Raw genomic sequence first — 13,766 nt, 5'->3', positions numbered from 1 at the left:
ATATATATACCTTCCCCCTCAGAGCAACAGCCTGTTAAAAAATCTGCATCACTTGGAAATAAAAAGTTAGTTTCATTCAGGCAGGGCAGAAGAGAGATGCGTCTGCGTGGGGTGGGCTTGTACCCAACTGCCGTCAGCTAGCTCACATGGTGAAACAGCAATGTGGAATTTAAAATAAAATGCATTGCCAAGCCGCTCCAACCTGAACATTGCAACGAGGCACGAGGTTTGAAAATTCAATGTGGATAATTCAATAATTCTGTCATTTGCATACATTGAATGACGACGCCTTTCACGCATCATCATTCAATGTAGGCAAATGACTGAGAATTATTGAATTAAAATGCTTGTTGATAACCCCTACGTTGCATTACTTCCAAGAAGCACGATAAAAATCATTTTTTTTATGTTAAATTTCACCAACACTGGATCACACATGCGATTTCACTGTAGTTTGTAACTTATTCAAAACCCCACTTGTGCCACAATTTTCAATTTTGATTAAACCACCCTCCTTTTATGTTGCTTACAGGAAACGCAATGGGTAAATGTGACCCACTGTATGTTTGGCCATTTTCCGGTCCTAAGTGTATTTACTAAAATTCAGTTTTATGTAAATATCGAACACTTGAATTACTGACAATATATTTAGCAAAAAAAATGCACATTTTACAAATTAAATATAATTTTAGAACGAGTTTAATATATTATGGAGGCATTTTTGGATTTTTTTTCTTGCCCCAGCAAATCCCCCCAATCACTAAAATGCACCACTGAGAGTTTTGGCATAATGAAGGGGTTAAAAGGAGATTCTGTATGCTTTGACTACACGTGCGCCGTCTCTGACAAAAGCTCGGAGCAGCAAATGCGCATCCTTGATATCGGCCGCCAACTTTTACCGAAAGCACTCTTCTCTCATGCGCAAAAAAAAAAAAAAAAAAAAAAAAAAAAAAAAAAAAAAAAACAGATCTGAAGTCAAATCAGCTTTCATGCCGTGTCGGCTCTTACCAGACTTGTCTCATCCCATCAGTGGCAGCTCCTTGTAAATCCAACGAGCCGGGCCGGCCGGGGCTTCCCTTCTTTCCTCGACACCCCATCGATGGGTCAACGCACAACAAACTCACCCACCTCCAGTTTTTAGATTAAAATTAAATCAATGCCCAGAACCTCCCACCTCTAAGTGTTTACACAATATATTCAACTTTTGCCACGCTCACCAATAGGAGATTCTTCCAAGGTAACTAAACTGTGACCACGCATCAAAAAAATCAAAGGACTCAAGGGCCACTTTGATAATTCTCATGTTCAACCATTTTTTAAACGTCTTAAGTTTCCCGTTAATGTTGCCAGGGCAACGGAAACTGAATTTGTATTCACCGAAGTAGTAGTGAAAAACATTTTTGTAAAATGTCAGCATATATATACTGTGTAAGTGGACGATCGAGACCCAAAAGTGGGCCATAGGCAGCTAAGGCGCTTATAAATGAAGTGTATAATTATTATTTAAAGAAAAGCCATGGTTTGTTTCCCGAAAAAAATACATGCTTTTGTTTTCTGGTTTGAACAGCAGAGACCAGCATGGTTTTGTGTTTTCTTATTGATCATCAGCAGCCACACGCACAAGATAACATAAGCAAGATTCAAATAAATGACCTTTGGGCCACAGGTCAGACCGCATGACCAACTGATCCAAAACCACGAGGCAACACGGAATTGCTGCTGGAACCTGGCCATGCCAGCAAGACTGCAGCTGGCCATGCTGGGGGGGGGGGGGGGGGGGGCGCTGTGGTTCCGCTCATCGAGGGGCTTGCCCGGTGACCCAAGGTTCAACTGTTTTAAACTTGGCCATTTTGTGTTGCTTTTCCTGCCATATGAGGAAAAAAATGTGCAGCCAAGTCATTTCAAGTCTTACATAATTTAATGACTATTTCGTTTGGGTAAATTAACAACCGAGTAAGCACAAAAGGTTGGACGAAAATGGAAACTAAAGCAGACTAGTACTTAGAGGGGTGTGTGTAAGAGCACATTTTGTGCCATCCTTCTACAGCAGCCTCCTATGCGCTGCTACTGATCAGGATGTGGTTGGCGTTCTAGTTCAGCAACAGGGACACAATTGTGTGCTTGTCTCACCAAGTTTTCTGTTTTGGAAGGTTAGCTATGGCTGAAATTCCTTACAAGTTTGCACACACCCCTCCCCACACACACACTCATATTGGGTTTGGACGATGGCGTACAGGTCTGATTAAGTACCTAACAGTTACCTTTGCTTGCATGTTTCCAATTTTTTTGGAGGACCCAATTTTTAACAAAAACCTTAATGCAGGGAAAAACACTTTTTGTCAGCCGAATTATTTCATGGGTTAGTCTAGAAGTTAAGCATGGCCTCCTAACAATCCTGGCTTTCAACCACCGTTTGCATGCTCTCCAGCTTCCTTTCATGTTCTAAAAACCTACACAAGCTACGTTTGGCATAGACGTGAATGTGAGCCATTGTTTATATGTACTGATACAGACCCGCAATGTTTTTTTTGGTTTGGGTTTTTGCGTGTGCATTACCTGTTTGAATCCAACAACATGTCCACCGAACAACAAATCTCCACCGAACTTTGTAGAGAGGCGGAGACAAACAAATCAGGGGCTTGGATAGACATACTGGAGCTTGACTTACAGGTTGATCCGTACGAGCGCTCACTCCGGCCATTCCTTATGAATTGAGAGCAGGAAATGCTGGTAGTGAACATCTCAAACGATGTAAATATAAATGGGGTACATTCCTTCAAGAGGCTCAATCGATTTATTTCGAATGCTACTTAGTTTTACTGTGAAACTAAACATAAAACAAAATGACGTGAATGCATAAGGGGTGGGGGGTTGCTTTAGCAAAGTCCACCAGCCTAATGCCAACATACGGATGGCCTAACGCAAAGCATCAGTGAACACTGACTATGCCGCAACACACGTAGACATGCGCAAAGACATGTTATCAGGGAAAAACACCAAATGCCCAGATCCGATTCAAGCTATCACTACAGTACAGTGATACCTCGGTTGACAAAGCCCTTGGCTTATGAACTTTACATTTCTGAAAATTTTACCTTGGCATACGAACTATTTTTCGGGATACACACGGAGCTGCCACAATGAGTGCTGTATGTATATATGTACAAGAAAATGGTGGCCAACTGTTTTGTCCTCTATTCCCCGCCCGCAGTCTTCAGTTAAAGCCAAGTGATTGGTCAAGAACGCAGCAGTGAGGGGGTGGGGGTTACAGAGAGAGAGAGAGTAAGGCCGTTCTCCCAAAAACAAAACGGTGTCTTCGGTTAAAGCCACGTGATTGGTCAAGAACGCAGCAGTGAGGGGGCGGTTAAACATTAAGGAGACAGGCAGACGACAGAGAGAGTGAGAAAACACACACACAAAAAAGGGAGATGACAGAGCTTGAAAAAAAAAAAAAAAAAAACAAAAGTGAAAAAAAAACATAAGTGAAATGTTGAGAAAATGGATATAAAACAGTGACATTTGGCCTTGTTTCAACTTTGATGGTTCAAAAGCAGAGTGTAGACCGGAAGATTAAAATATCCCATCAATCAGGCTCCACAAATAACCCGCGCAACCCATCTGTACACTTGATGCAAAAAGCTATCAACCCAGCTAAACAGAACACAATTGAGGAAAAAGGTAAAATTATCGCAGAGAAAGCACCTCCAAGGGATCATTCCTTACGATGGTGAAAGAAGGCTACGTTCCTCATCAAGTGTTTATGAAACCGGCCACTCCATTCCATAAAGCCATCAACGACCACCACAAAGGTAAATAACATGACTATTATACAGTAGTTAATTTCTTTAATTATAATTTCTTTAATTATAATACCATAGCACATTTATTATACATGATATAAGGTATATTTTGTGCAGTTTTGAGGCTTAGAAAATTAGAAAGTAGAAAATTATGTTTTATGGGGACCTGGGAATGGATTATTCTAATTTTAATGGTTTCTTATGGGAAATTATTTTTTGGGCTACACTCTTTTCGCCTTACACACTCTGTCTGGGAACCAATTAAGTTTGTAAGCCAAGGTATCACTGTAGTCAAGAATTGGGTGAAGAGTGTCAAGCAAAATTGGTAAGAACACAGGCTACTTTACGCACCGCAGGCTTTGAAGTCGCTATTCCCAGAGTCCAGTTTCTATCCGCAACTGGCTAGACTCTGAATTCCCGATCTGCTTACCTTTATTTCCCAATTTTATTTGCGCCCTCCCAAAACAACCTTTTACGTGCCAACTGTGACACTCTTGACCAAAAGAAATGATTGTTTGCCCAAAATGCCAAAAGGTCCTGATCATAGGCTAACTGCTGGAAAAAACAATTTCAAGCTTACGCATCAGTCGCTCGCTTCATTCGATGCTTGTTTTAAGACTCTGAGGACGGTCTAAATTCTGCACGTTCAAACTGTCTACAACCGTTCTACAACCATCAAGAGCGAACCGCTCTTGGTGGTTGCAATATTTTTCATTAATATACTGGAAAGATGTTTTAATACCATTCAACTTAATTGTTGGTAAGACAAGGGAGCTGGCCAAATGGACGAAGGCATAACTTTGCTATTAAGCCCGCAAAAATCATTGACAACAAATTATTAGGTGGCATCACTTGTTCACTGTGAGGAATGAACATAAACTATTAGCCTTGACATCCTATTTCAAAATGAGTCATCCCATCAATTTGGTTTGTGCACATATTTAAAAATATCATGAAACATTCATTACATCATTACATGGGAAGCCACGAGTACAAAGTGGCCTATGAGCCAAATGAGTTTGACAGGCTCGAACAACAGTATTATTTGGAAAAACCGGAAGTGAAATCAATTGGCCCAATCAAGTGTCGAGGCAGCACAAGTTAAAATAACAGAGCATGATCCGTTACCTCATCCCAGCCACATTGGTGCTAAATTATCAAAGGTCATTTTAGCGACAGGCTCTCGCTTTTAGCACCAAAATCTGGTTTAGAGTAACTTTGCTAAAGTGCCTGAATTGAGCAAAGAAGCGGTTTTATTATCAACAAGTTATTTCAGGAAAATAAAAGTCTGTGAAGTCATACTATGTGGCTGGTCATAAAGATCATTTTGCACATCTCCTTACAATTGTTCTCCACCCCGTGAGGGCTTGGTTAACAGTGCCTTCCCTCACCGGAGGGTACCCCTGCTGCATACCAAATGCCAGTTGCGATTTTTATTGTGCGTCAGTGGCCCCAACCAAATACATCAACCGATAAGAACTTTTGATAAATTTCAAATCCATTCGTTCAACTGTATAGATAGCCAGCGATCTTGATGCAAATATAAATATTCCCTCTATCATTGTCCAACCTGTCATCTTGCAGTGCTTTTATATGGGGAAAAAAAACAAAGGGGGTGGGGAGTTGATGATTGGTTTCTAACCTCATAACAGCTTCAGACAAAGAATATTCAGTTGAACGGAAATGCTTTTGGGGTGAAACGAAGAAATCTTAAGTCACCTTATGGCGGCACGGAATCACCTGTGTGAAGTTTGTACACATTTCCCCAATAGATGCGACAGTGCTGGACATTCGCTGCTTGAAGACATCACGTGTGACTCCGGTGCATGAGAATGAAGCTGATTCACATACGCTCCACTACTTTTGAGAGACTACATTTTATTTTCCCCAACATGTCACGAGCTTTTTGAAGTGTACCTCCAACAAAGAGGTCGTTAAGCAATAAACAAACAACAGCAGAAGGAGAAAGGACAGATTTTAAAGATTGCATTGGCGTTACCTGAATTTGAGCCTCGACTTTCCCATCTGCCGGCGAGTTTTTCAATACGCCGTTGGCACCCGCCGTCGGATGCTTGTTTAGATCCAGAACGTTTTTCCACTCTGAGCATCGAGAGAGAAGGTGAGCAATACACAACTCTTGCAATTGGGTTAAAAAATGTACGTTTATTTACCTTCACTGAGCGTGTCCGCGTCCAGCATTCCGCCTTCTCGATAGCTGGCCAGCTCCTCGGCTTTCACTTTGGCCCAGGGGATGTAGGTGACACCTCGGTCCACGTCCCAGAACTTTTTGTGCGCAGCCTTTATGCCTTTGTTTAAAGCCCAGGCAATCTTCAAAAAAAGGACGTCAACGGTGTCAGAAATTGCAGCTAGTGTTCGGATAATTTCCAGACAAGCCACATGTGTGTGTAGCTGTACCTTCACGGGTTTCTGATTGACTTTGTACGAGCTCCGACTGAGCTTGTTCAAGGCCGTGTAGGCGTCCAGTCTGTGGGCCATCACGATGTAAGCGCAACCCCTTGGGGGAATCATCTAAAAAGCATAAATGTCGTCATAGGCGGGGATATATTTTCGATCTTGGAAATGAGCTCATTCCGGCATGGAGAACTCACATTGACAGACTCAATTTGGCCAAATTCCTCCAGGAGAGAAATGACGTCCAACTGATGGGTTTTTTTATCCAGTTGACCAACCCACAGTGTGGTGCTGCACACTAATAAATAACATCAAAATGAATTCTGCTACCACTGGAGCTTTTTCAGAAAATGACAGATATCTTGGGAACAACAATATTTGCCATAGTAGGAAAAAATGATTATTTAGTTTCCAAGAACATGATCTTCTCAATGGCAGAGTAAAACTACCCAGGCAGTCGAGATTTGTTGAACCTAAAGTATTTTCTCCTCAGAGAGTCCACCACAGATACTGTTGGAGGTGTGTACACATACCACTTAGAGTTTTGCTCCTCATGCTCGGGAGACCTTTCTGCCGGCGCACGCGATCGCGCTCTCGCTCATGTCTGTCCTGCGAACGGGAGCGCCGCCGGCGGTTTTCCCTCGAGCGTGATCTGGAGCGTCGGTACCGTGGCTTACTCGAGCGCGATGACGAGCGCGACCGCCTTCTCCTCGGAGATCTATGACAAAGATGAAAGCGGGTTTTTATCATTTCAGGTATCATGCTGGATCAAATCCTGAAGAATCACACACTCTTACATGGAGCCGGATCTTGCTCGTCTGCCATGCGCTTGATGTCTGCCTTCTCTTTGTGTAGGTGGTTCCTCCTCCGTCTGCTCGACAAAATGACGCGGTAAATTGGGTAGCCGGTGACAACCTCTGTTTTGTGTCCGCGGGGAATACCTGTGATTTGGATTTCTGAGAGTCGCGTTCGTCGGACAACATGTGACACTTGGCATCATTCGGCACGCCAGTGTGCTGAGAATAAAACATGAATACATGAAATAGCAACCCTTGCCCGTAAAAGGTGCACGATTTCCGCAGGTCTGGAATATTAGCGTACAAAAGAGGTGCTCAACCTCCGTTGAAGGCCAATGTCAAGTACAGCTTTGAGTGGAAGGACAACTAGGTGCCCATCGAGGCTACAAACTCATCGCCTCCTTTTTTGGCCGTTGAGGCAGCGGAAAGCAATTTTAAAGCAAGACGACTCTAGCAGGGGTGTTAAACTCATTTCGCATCGCGGGCCACATATGGCCTAGGGCAGGGGTCGGCAACCCAAAATGTTGAAAGAGCCATATTGGACCAAAAAAAAAACAAAAAACAAATATGTCTGGAGCCTCAAAAAATTAAAAGCCTTATATAAGCCTTATAATGAAGGCAACACATGCTGTATGTATCTATATTAGCCTACTATCAAAATGACTAAGTTGGCTACAAATACATAATGAGCCTTCATGATTAAATGTTTATTTTCCCTGCAGCGCATCCTGCAGAGAATGACGCACCACATGACTACTCTGTGTACGATGCCACCTCGAGTTTAACGTCATTACAATATTAATGAATTATGTTTTATTGCTTTGATGAAATTAAAGAAATGCAATAAAGAAATCCGATTTTTGATGTCATTTTTATTTTGACAACAAAATGGAACGTGCATAACGTGCCCCTTAGCTGGGCAACAAACAGAGTGCAATAAAACGCGGCCTGCATTTCTAAAAATAAAACAGCAGCCTTTTGAAAAGGTAAAGTATATAAAATCAAATTAATTCAGTTTAAGTTTGATTTCTGTGCAAATGCCAAGCAAGTCAGTGCAAGGGTAAAACGCAGCAGCATCCTCTTCTCTTTTGTCTTTCCACATTACTCTTTTTGGTATTTGACAACTTCTCGCTACAGAGCAAACATTCAGGCAATCCTTCCGCATTGGCAATGAATGCAAATGATTCGGTCCAAGAATCGTCAAATCCTCTGTTCTCCTCAGTTATTTTTCTCTTTTTCCCTTTGGAATTTCATAACTTTGCTGCTGTGAAATGTAAATTTCTCCACTGTGAGACTAATAAAGGCAAATCCAATCCAATCCAATCCAATCCATGGCCCGGTTTGTTTACAACAGTCACCTGCCTGGCATCCTGCCCTGCTGAGAGAAAACGTGTGTCGTAGGCTATGACGCAAATCTTCGTTGACAGAAACGTTGAAATGTAATATTTATTCTACACATTTTTACAGCTTTGGAAAACGTTAAGAATGTTTGTGTCATGTTTGTCCTCCTACAGAAACCATATTAAAACAAAAAATATATTTCCCTCCCCCATCTTTTTCCATTTTCAAACATTTTTGAAAAAGCTCCAGGGAGCCACTAGGGAGCGCTAAAGAGCCGCATGCGGCTCTAGAGCCGCGCGTTGCCGACCCCCGGCCTAGGGAGATGTCAAGTGGGCCGGACCATTAAAATTATACCATACTCTGCTAAAAATAGCAAAAATATCATGATTTCCTTTGTTTTGGTGTAAAGAAGCACAAGAACATTGGAAAAATATTGACATTTAATGAACTATCCTTTTACAAAACATTTCATGAAACACCTCATATTTCCTTAGACAAATGTGCAATTTACTTTTATCATTCACAAATATGCATTGCAACTGATCCCACTGATTGCACAAAACTTTAATTGGTACTGAAAAATAGAGTAATGCACTTTAAGATTAAATCAGACTTTTAAAGAAAGGGAATTCTTAAATTCTTACACATACGCATATAAAATCTAAATGTAATCCCTGCATACACCTTACAAACTAAGGAGAGTGATTTTAAATGTGTAATGAAGAAAGTGTTCACCTGTCCTGTAAATCTGTAAACTTCATACATGAAACATACATACACATACAATACATACTGAAAATTTATGGAGTTGTGTGAACAGTAGAATTCCATTACAGAACTTTTGTTTTGAAGCTGCTGACTAACATTAAAGTGTGGTATGGCAGGCTGTGGGTAATGTTACTGTCGCTGAGTAGTTTGTCAAACTGACGATGGTTCAGACCTCTGGACCGGATGAAATTTACAGTGCGAACAACCACCTCCATGACGTGGTCCATTTTCAGCGACTTGCAACACAATGCCTCCTGGCGCAAAATACAGTGAAATGTCCAGAAACGATCTCCTCCATGAAGGTCTTGTACTTTGTCTTTGAACTTTGTCGCGACACCTGCATTCTTTCCGACCATGGATGACGCACCGTCTGTAGCCAGGCTGACAGCTCGGGACCAGTCCACTCCAACTCTGTCCAATACAGCAACGACAGAGCCAAAAATGTCCTCGGCTGTTGTGGTGTCCATCATTGGCACCAACTCAAGAAACTCTTCAGTAACAGTCAATGTCTCATCAACTCGTCGAATAAATATGGCCAGTTGGGCCACAACTGTGATGTCAGTGCTCTCGTCAATTGCCACGGAAAATGCAATAAATGCTCTCTGCTATAATATTCCTCGCCAGGCTAATATTGGCAAAAGCTTGCCGCTTCTCGGATCATACAAGTTCAGCCGCCTTCATCATGCATTGGTGAACAAAGTCACCGTCGAAATACGGCTTTGATGCCAATGCTATTTCGCTAGCAATTAGGTAGCTGGCTTTTACCGCTGCTTCATTGACTTCTCGGCTCCGGATGAAAGTTGACTGCTGTTTCCTCAGACCCGCCAGCAATTCGTTAATCTCTTCTCTTCTCTTCTCTTCTCAGTTGTCCTTGCAACCCGTCATATTTTTCGCTGGGATGAGTCTCGTAGTGGCGTCGAATATTATATTCCTTCAATACCGAAACTTGTTGCAAACACCAAGCACATAGGTTTTCCGTGCATCTCTGTAAATAAATAGGACGTGGTCCATTTTTCCTTTGAATTGTACACTCCTTATCTACTTTTCTCCGTTTGGATAACGACATTTTGGCTAATAAGGGTGTAGCGGAGAGGTAGAGACCAAGGTATTAACGTCGTAACAAGCAGCAGATGGCGCATTGACACTGTCTGCTGTTTTCAGTCTGTCTCAGTGATGCGGCGTGTCTTCTATTGTGATGGAAAGAGTGCGCCCCTTGGCAGATAATCCACGAATTGCAGCGAATTAAAAATATTAATTCCATGTCTTTTATGCATTTTTCCACTTTCAAATTATCCTGCGGGCCTGATCGAACTTCCTTGGGGGTCGGTTCCGGCCCACGGGCCGTATGTTTAACACCACTGCTCTAGGGCAAGGGTGTCAAACTCATTTTTTGCCACATAGTACTTATAGTTTCCTCTTGGGGGTCGTTATGAATTTGGGGAAGCCGATAGAACGTTTAATCCCCTCCACATATTACATATAGAGCCCTTCTTTTCCTTTCGGCTTTTCCCCTCAGGGGTCGCCACAGCGAATCAAAGTCCTCCATCTATCCCGGATTTATGCATCCTCTTCTCTTACACCAGCTACCTTCATGTCCTCTTTGACCACATCCATAAACCTCCTCTTCAGTCTTCCTCTCGGTCTCCTGCCTGGCAGTTCAAGGCTCAGCATCCTTCTCCCGATATAGTGACTCTCTCTCCCTCTGGACATGTCCAAACCATCTCAGTCTGGCCTTTCTGACTTTCTCTGCAAAGCCTCTAACATGAGTTGTCCCTCTAATGTACTCATTCCTGATCCTATCCAACCTGGTCACTCCCAAAGAAAACCTCAACATCTTCAGCTCTGCTACCTCCAGCTCTGCTTCCTGTCTTTTATTCAGTGGCACTGTCTCCAGTCCAAACATCATAGCTGGTCTGACCACGGTTTTATACACTTTTCCTTTCATCCTAGCTGATACCCTTCTATCACACATCACACCTGACATTTTTCTCCAGCCGCTCCAGCCTGCTTGGACACGCTTCTTCACCACTTTTCCACACTCTCCATTGCTCTGGACAGTTGACCCCAAGTACTTAAAATCCTCCACCTTCTTTATCTCTTCTCCCTGTAGCATCACTTTTGCACTTGGATCCCTCTCATTCACACACATATATTCCGTCTTGTTCCGACTGATCTTCATTCCTCTCCTTTCCAGGGCATATCTCCACAGCTCTAGTTTCACCGCCACCTGTTCCCTGTTCTCGCTACAGATCACAATGTCATCTGCAAACATCATGGTCCAAGGAGATTCTTGTCTAACATCGTCTGTCAGCCTGTCCATCACCATAGCAAACAAGAAGGGGCTCAGAGCTGACCCCTGGTGGAGTCCCACCTCCACCTTGAATTCCTCAGTCACACCGACAGCACACCTCACAACTGTCTTACAGTCATGATGCATGTCTTGCACCGCTCTGACATACTTTTCCGTCACTCCAGACTTCCTCATGCAATACCACTCCAGATCTACAAAGACACAATGCAATTCCTTCTGACCTTCTCTGTACTTCTCTATCAGCATTCTTAAAGCAAACACTGCATCTGTCGTAGTCTTTTTTGGCATGAAGCCATACAGATGCTCACAAATGTTCACTTCTGCTCTTAGTCTAGCTTCAACTACTCTTTCCCAGAGTTTCATTGTATGGCTCATCAACTTTATTCCTCTGTAATTAGTACAACTCTGCACATCTCCTTTGTTCTTAAAAATGGGCACGAGTACACTTTGTCTCCATTCTTCAGGCATCTGTTCACCATCTAAGAGCTTGTTGAATAACCCAGTCAGGAACACCACCGCCACCTCTCCAAGACACTTCCATACCTCGATTGGTAAATCATCAGGACCGAGTGCCTTTCGCCCCTTCATCCTCTTCAGCGCCCTCCTCACTTCATCCTTGCTAATGTTTGCTACGTCTTGGTCCACAACAGTCACGTCTTCTACTCTTTGTTCCTTCTCATTTTCCTCATTCATCAATTCTTCAAAGTACTCTTTCCATCTTGCCATCACACTACTGGCACCTGTTAATACATTGCCATCTCTATCCTTAATTACCCGAACCTGCTGCAGGTCCTTACCATCTTTGTCTCTCTGTCTCGCCAGCCTGTAAAGATCAGTCTCACCTTCCTTGCTTTCCAGCCGAGCATACAAGTCATCATAGGCCTCTTGTTTGGCCTTTGCCACCTTTACTTTAACCGTGCGCTGCATCTCCTTGTACTGCTGTCTACTCTCGTCCGTCCTCTCAGTGTCCCACTTCTTCTTTGCTAACCTCTTTCTCTGTATACACTCCTGCACCTCCCCATTCCACCACCAAGTCTCCTTATCTACCTTTCTTCCACTGGATACACCAAGTACTTTCCGACCTGTGTCTCTGATTATGTTCGCTGTAGTTTGCCAGTCATCTGGAAGGACCTCTTGCCCATCCAGTGCTTGTCTTACCTCCTTCCTAAATGTCATGCAACACTCTTCCTTTTTCAACTTCCACCATTTTGTCCTCACTTCAGCCTTTGGTTTCTTCATCTTCCTCACTGCCAGCGTCATCCTACACACCACCAAACCTATGCTGTCTGGCTCCACTCTCACCAACCACTACTTTGCAGTCACTGATTTCATTTAGAATACGCCGTTGCCCCAAAATGTAGTCTACCTGTGTACTTCTGCCTCCACTCTTATAGGTCACCCTATGTTCCTGTCTCTTCTGAAAGAAAGTATTCACAATAGCCATTTGCATTCTCTTAGCAAAGTCAACCACCATCTGTCCTTCAGCGTTCCTCATCTAGAGTCCAAACCTGCCCATCACCTCCTCATCATCTTTGTTTCCTGCGCCAACATGTCCATTGAAGTCTCCACCAATTACAACCTTCTCACTTCTCGGGATGTTCTGTATGACTTCATCAAAGTCCAAACCAAATTTCTCCTTCTCCCCCAGCTCACATCCTACTTGTGGGGCATACCCACAAACAACATTAAACATCACACCTTCAATTTCTAGCTTCAGACTCATCATTCTATCAGATACTCTTTTTACTTCTAAGACATTCCTAACAAACTCCTCTTTTAAGATATTACATATAGAGCCCACAACAAACTAATTAATGACTAGGTTTCAAATTTGAAGTAAAAAAGAATGACTGTGGTGATAGTGGTTTACATAAAACAATTTGAAATTTTGGTTCGGACTTTAGCAACCATCATGGAATTTCAGAAGTTTGAGTTGCTTTTGCGCTCCAAAAAAATGATGTGGCGGGCCAGATTTGGCCCCTGGGCTTTGACTTTGACAGCTGTGCTCTAAGGTGTCAGACAGATACTAAGATAAATGTTCCGCTCATGATACCTCAAGGCTGCCTGCATTCTGTCCCAGTGGAAGTGGAGGAACCATCTCCATGTTGTGCCACTGTCCAGGGACGTTTCTGTCGGTGCAAACCACGAAACTCAGTTGCACGCGGTGTGACTGACATATACACTCCTCTCATTCACACACATATATTCCGTCTTGTTCCGACTGATCTTCATTCCTCTCCTTTCCAGGGCATATCTCCACAGCTCTAGTTTCACCGCCACCTGTTCCCTGTTCTCGCTACAGATCACAATGTCATCTGCAAACATCATGGTCCAAGG

At 43.0% G+C, this 13,766-nt stretch overlaps 1 protein-coding gene across 3 annotated transcripts in view; it reads right to left on the bottom strand.

Annotated features, from left to right (window-relative positions):
• Window positions 1-13,766, bottom strand: part of LOC148888058 (SR-related and CTD-associated factor 4-like) — a 29,935-nt gene that overhangs the window by 6,951 nt on the left and 9,218 nt on the right. For 2 of the 3 annotated variants that reach the window (XM_089013389.1, XM_089013388.1), the window contains 7 exons: window positions 7,154-7,228; window positions 7,010-7,083; window positions 6,746-6,930; window positions 6,410-6,510; window positions 6,216-6,329; window positions 5,972-6,128; window positions 5,800-5,900 (listed from right to left, as the gene is read on the bottom strand). In XM_089013389.1, the coding sequence (XP_088869515.1) occupies window positions 5,800-5,900; window positions 5,972-6,128; window positions 6,216-6,329; window positions 6,410-6,510; window positions 6,746-6,930; window positions 7,010-7,083; window positions 7,154-7,228 (807 nt within the window). Of the gene's footprint in view, window positions 1-5,799; window positions 5,901-5,971; window positions 6,129-6,215; window positions 6,330-6,409; window positions 6,511-6,745; window positions 6,931-7,009; window positions 7,084-7,153; window positions 7,229-13,482; window positions 13,559-13,766 lie in introns of all 3 variants that reach the window. The other variant, XM_089013387.1, reaches the window with a different exon arrangement.

This window comes from Hippocampus bargibanti, linkage group LG14 (genome assembly GCF_051943395.1).
Source record: "Hippocampus bargibanti isolate YZ-2025 linkage group LG14, ASM5194339v1, whole genome shotgun sequence".
Taxonomy (NCBI): Eukaryota; Metazoa; Chordata; class Actinopteri; order Syngnathiformes; family Syngnathidae; genus Hippocampus; species Hippocampus bargibanti.
Note: the sequence above shows the minus strand (reverse complement) of the source record. Positions and strands in the feature narration are given on the sequence as shown.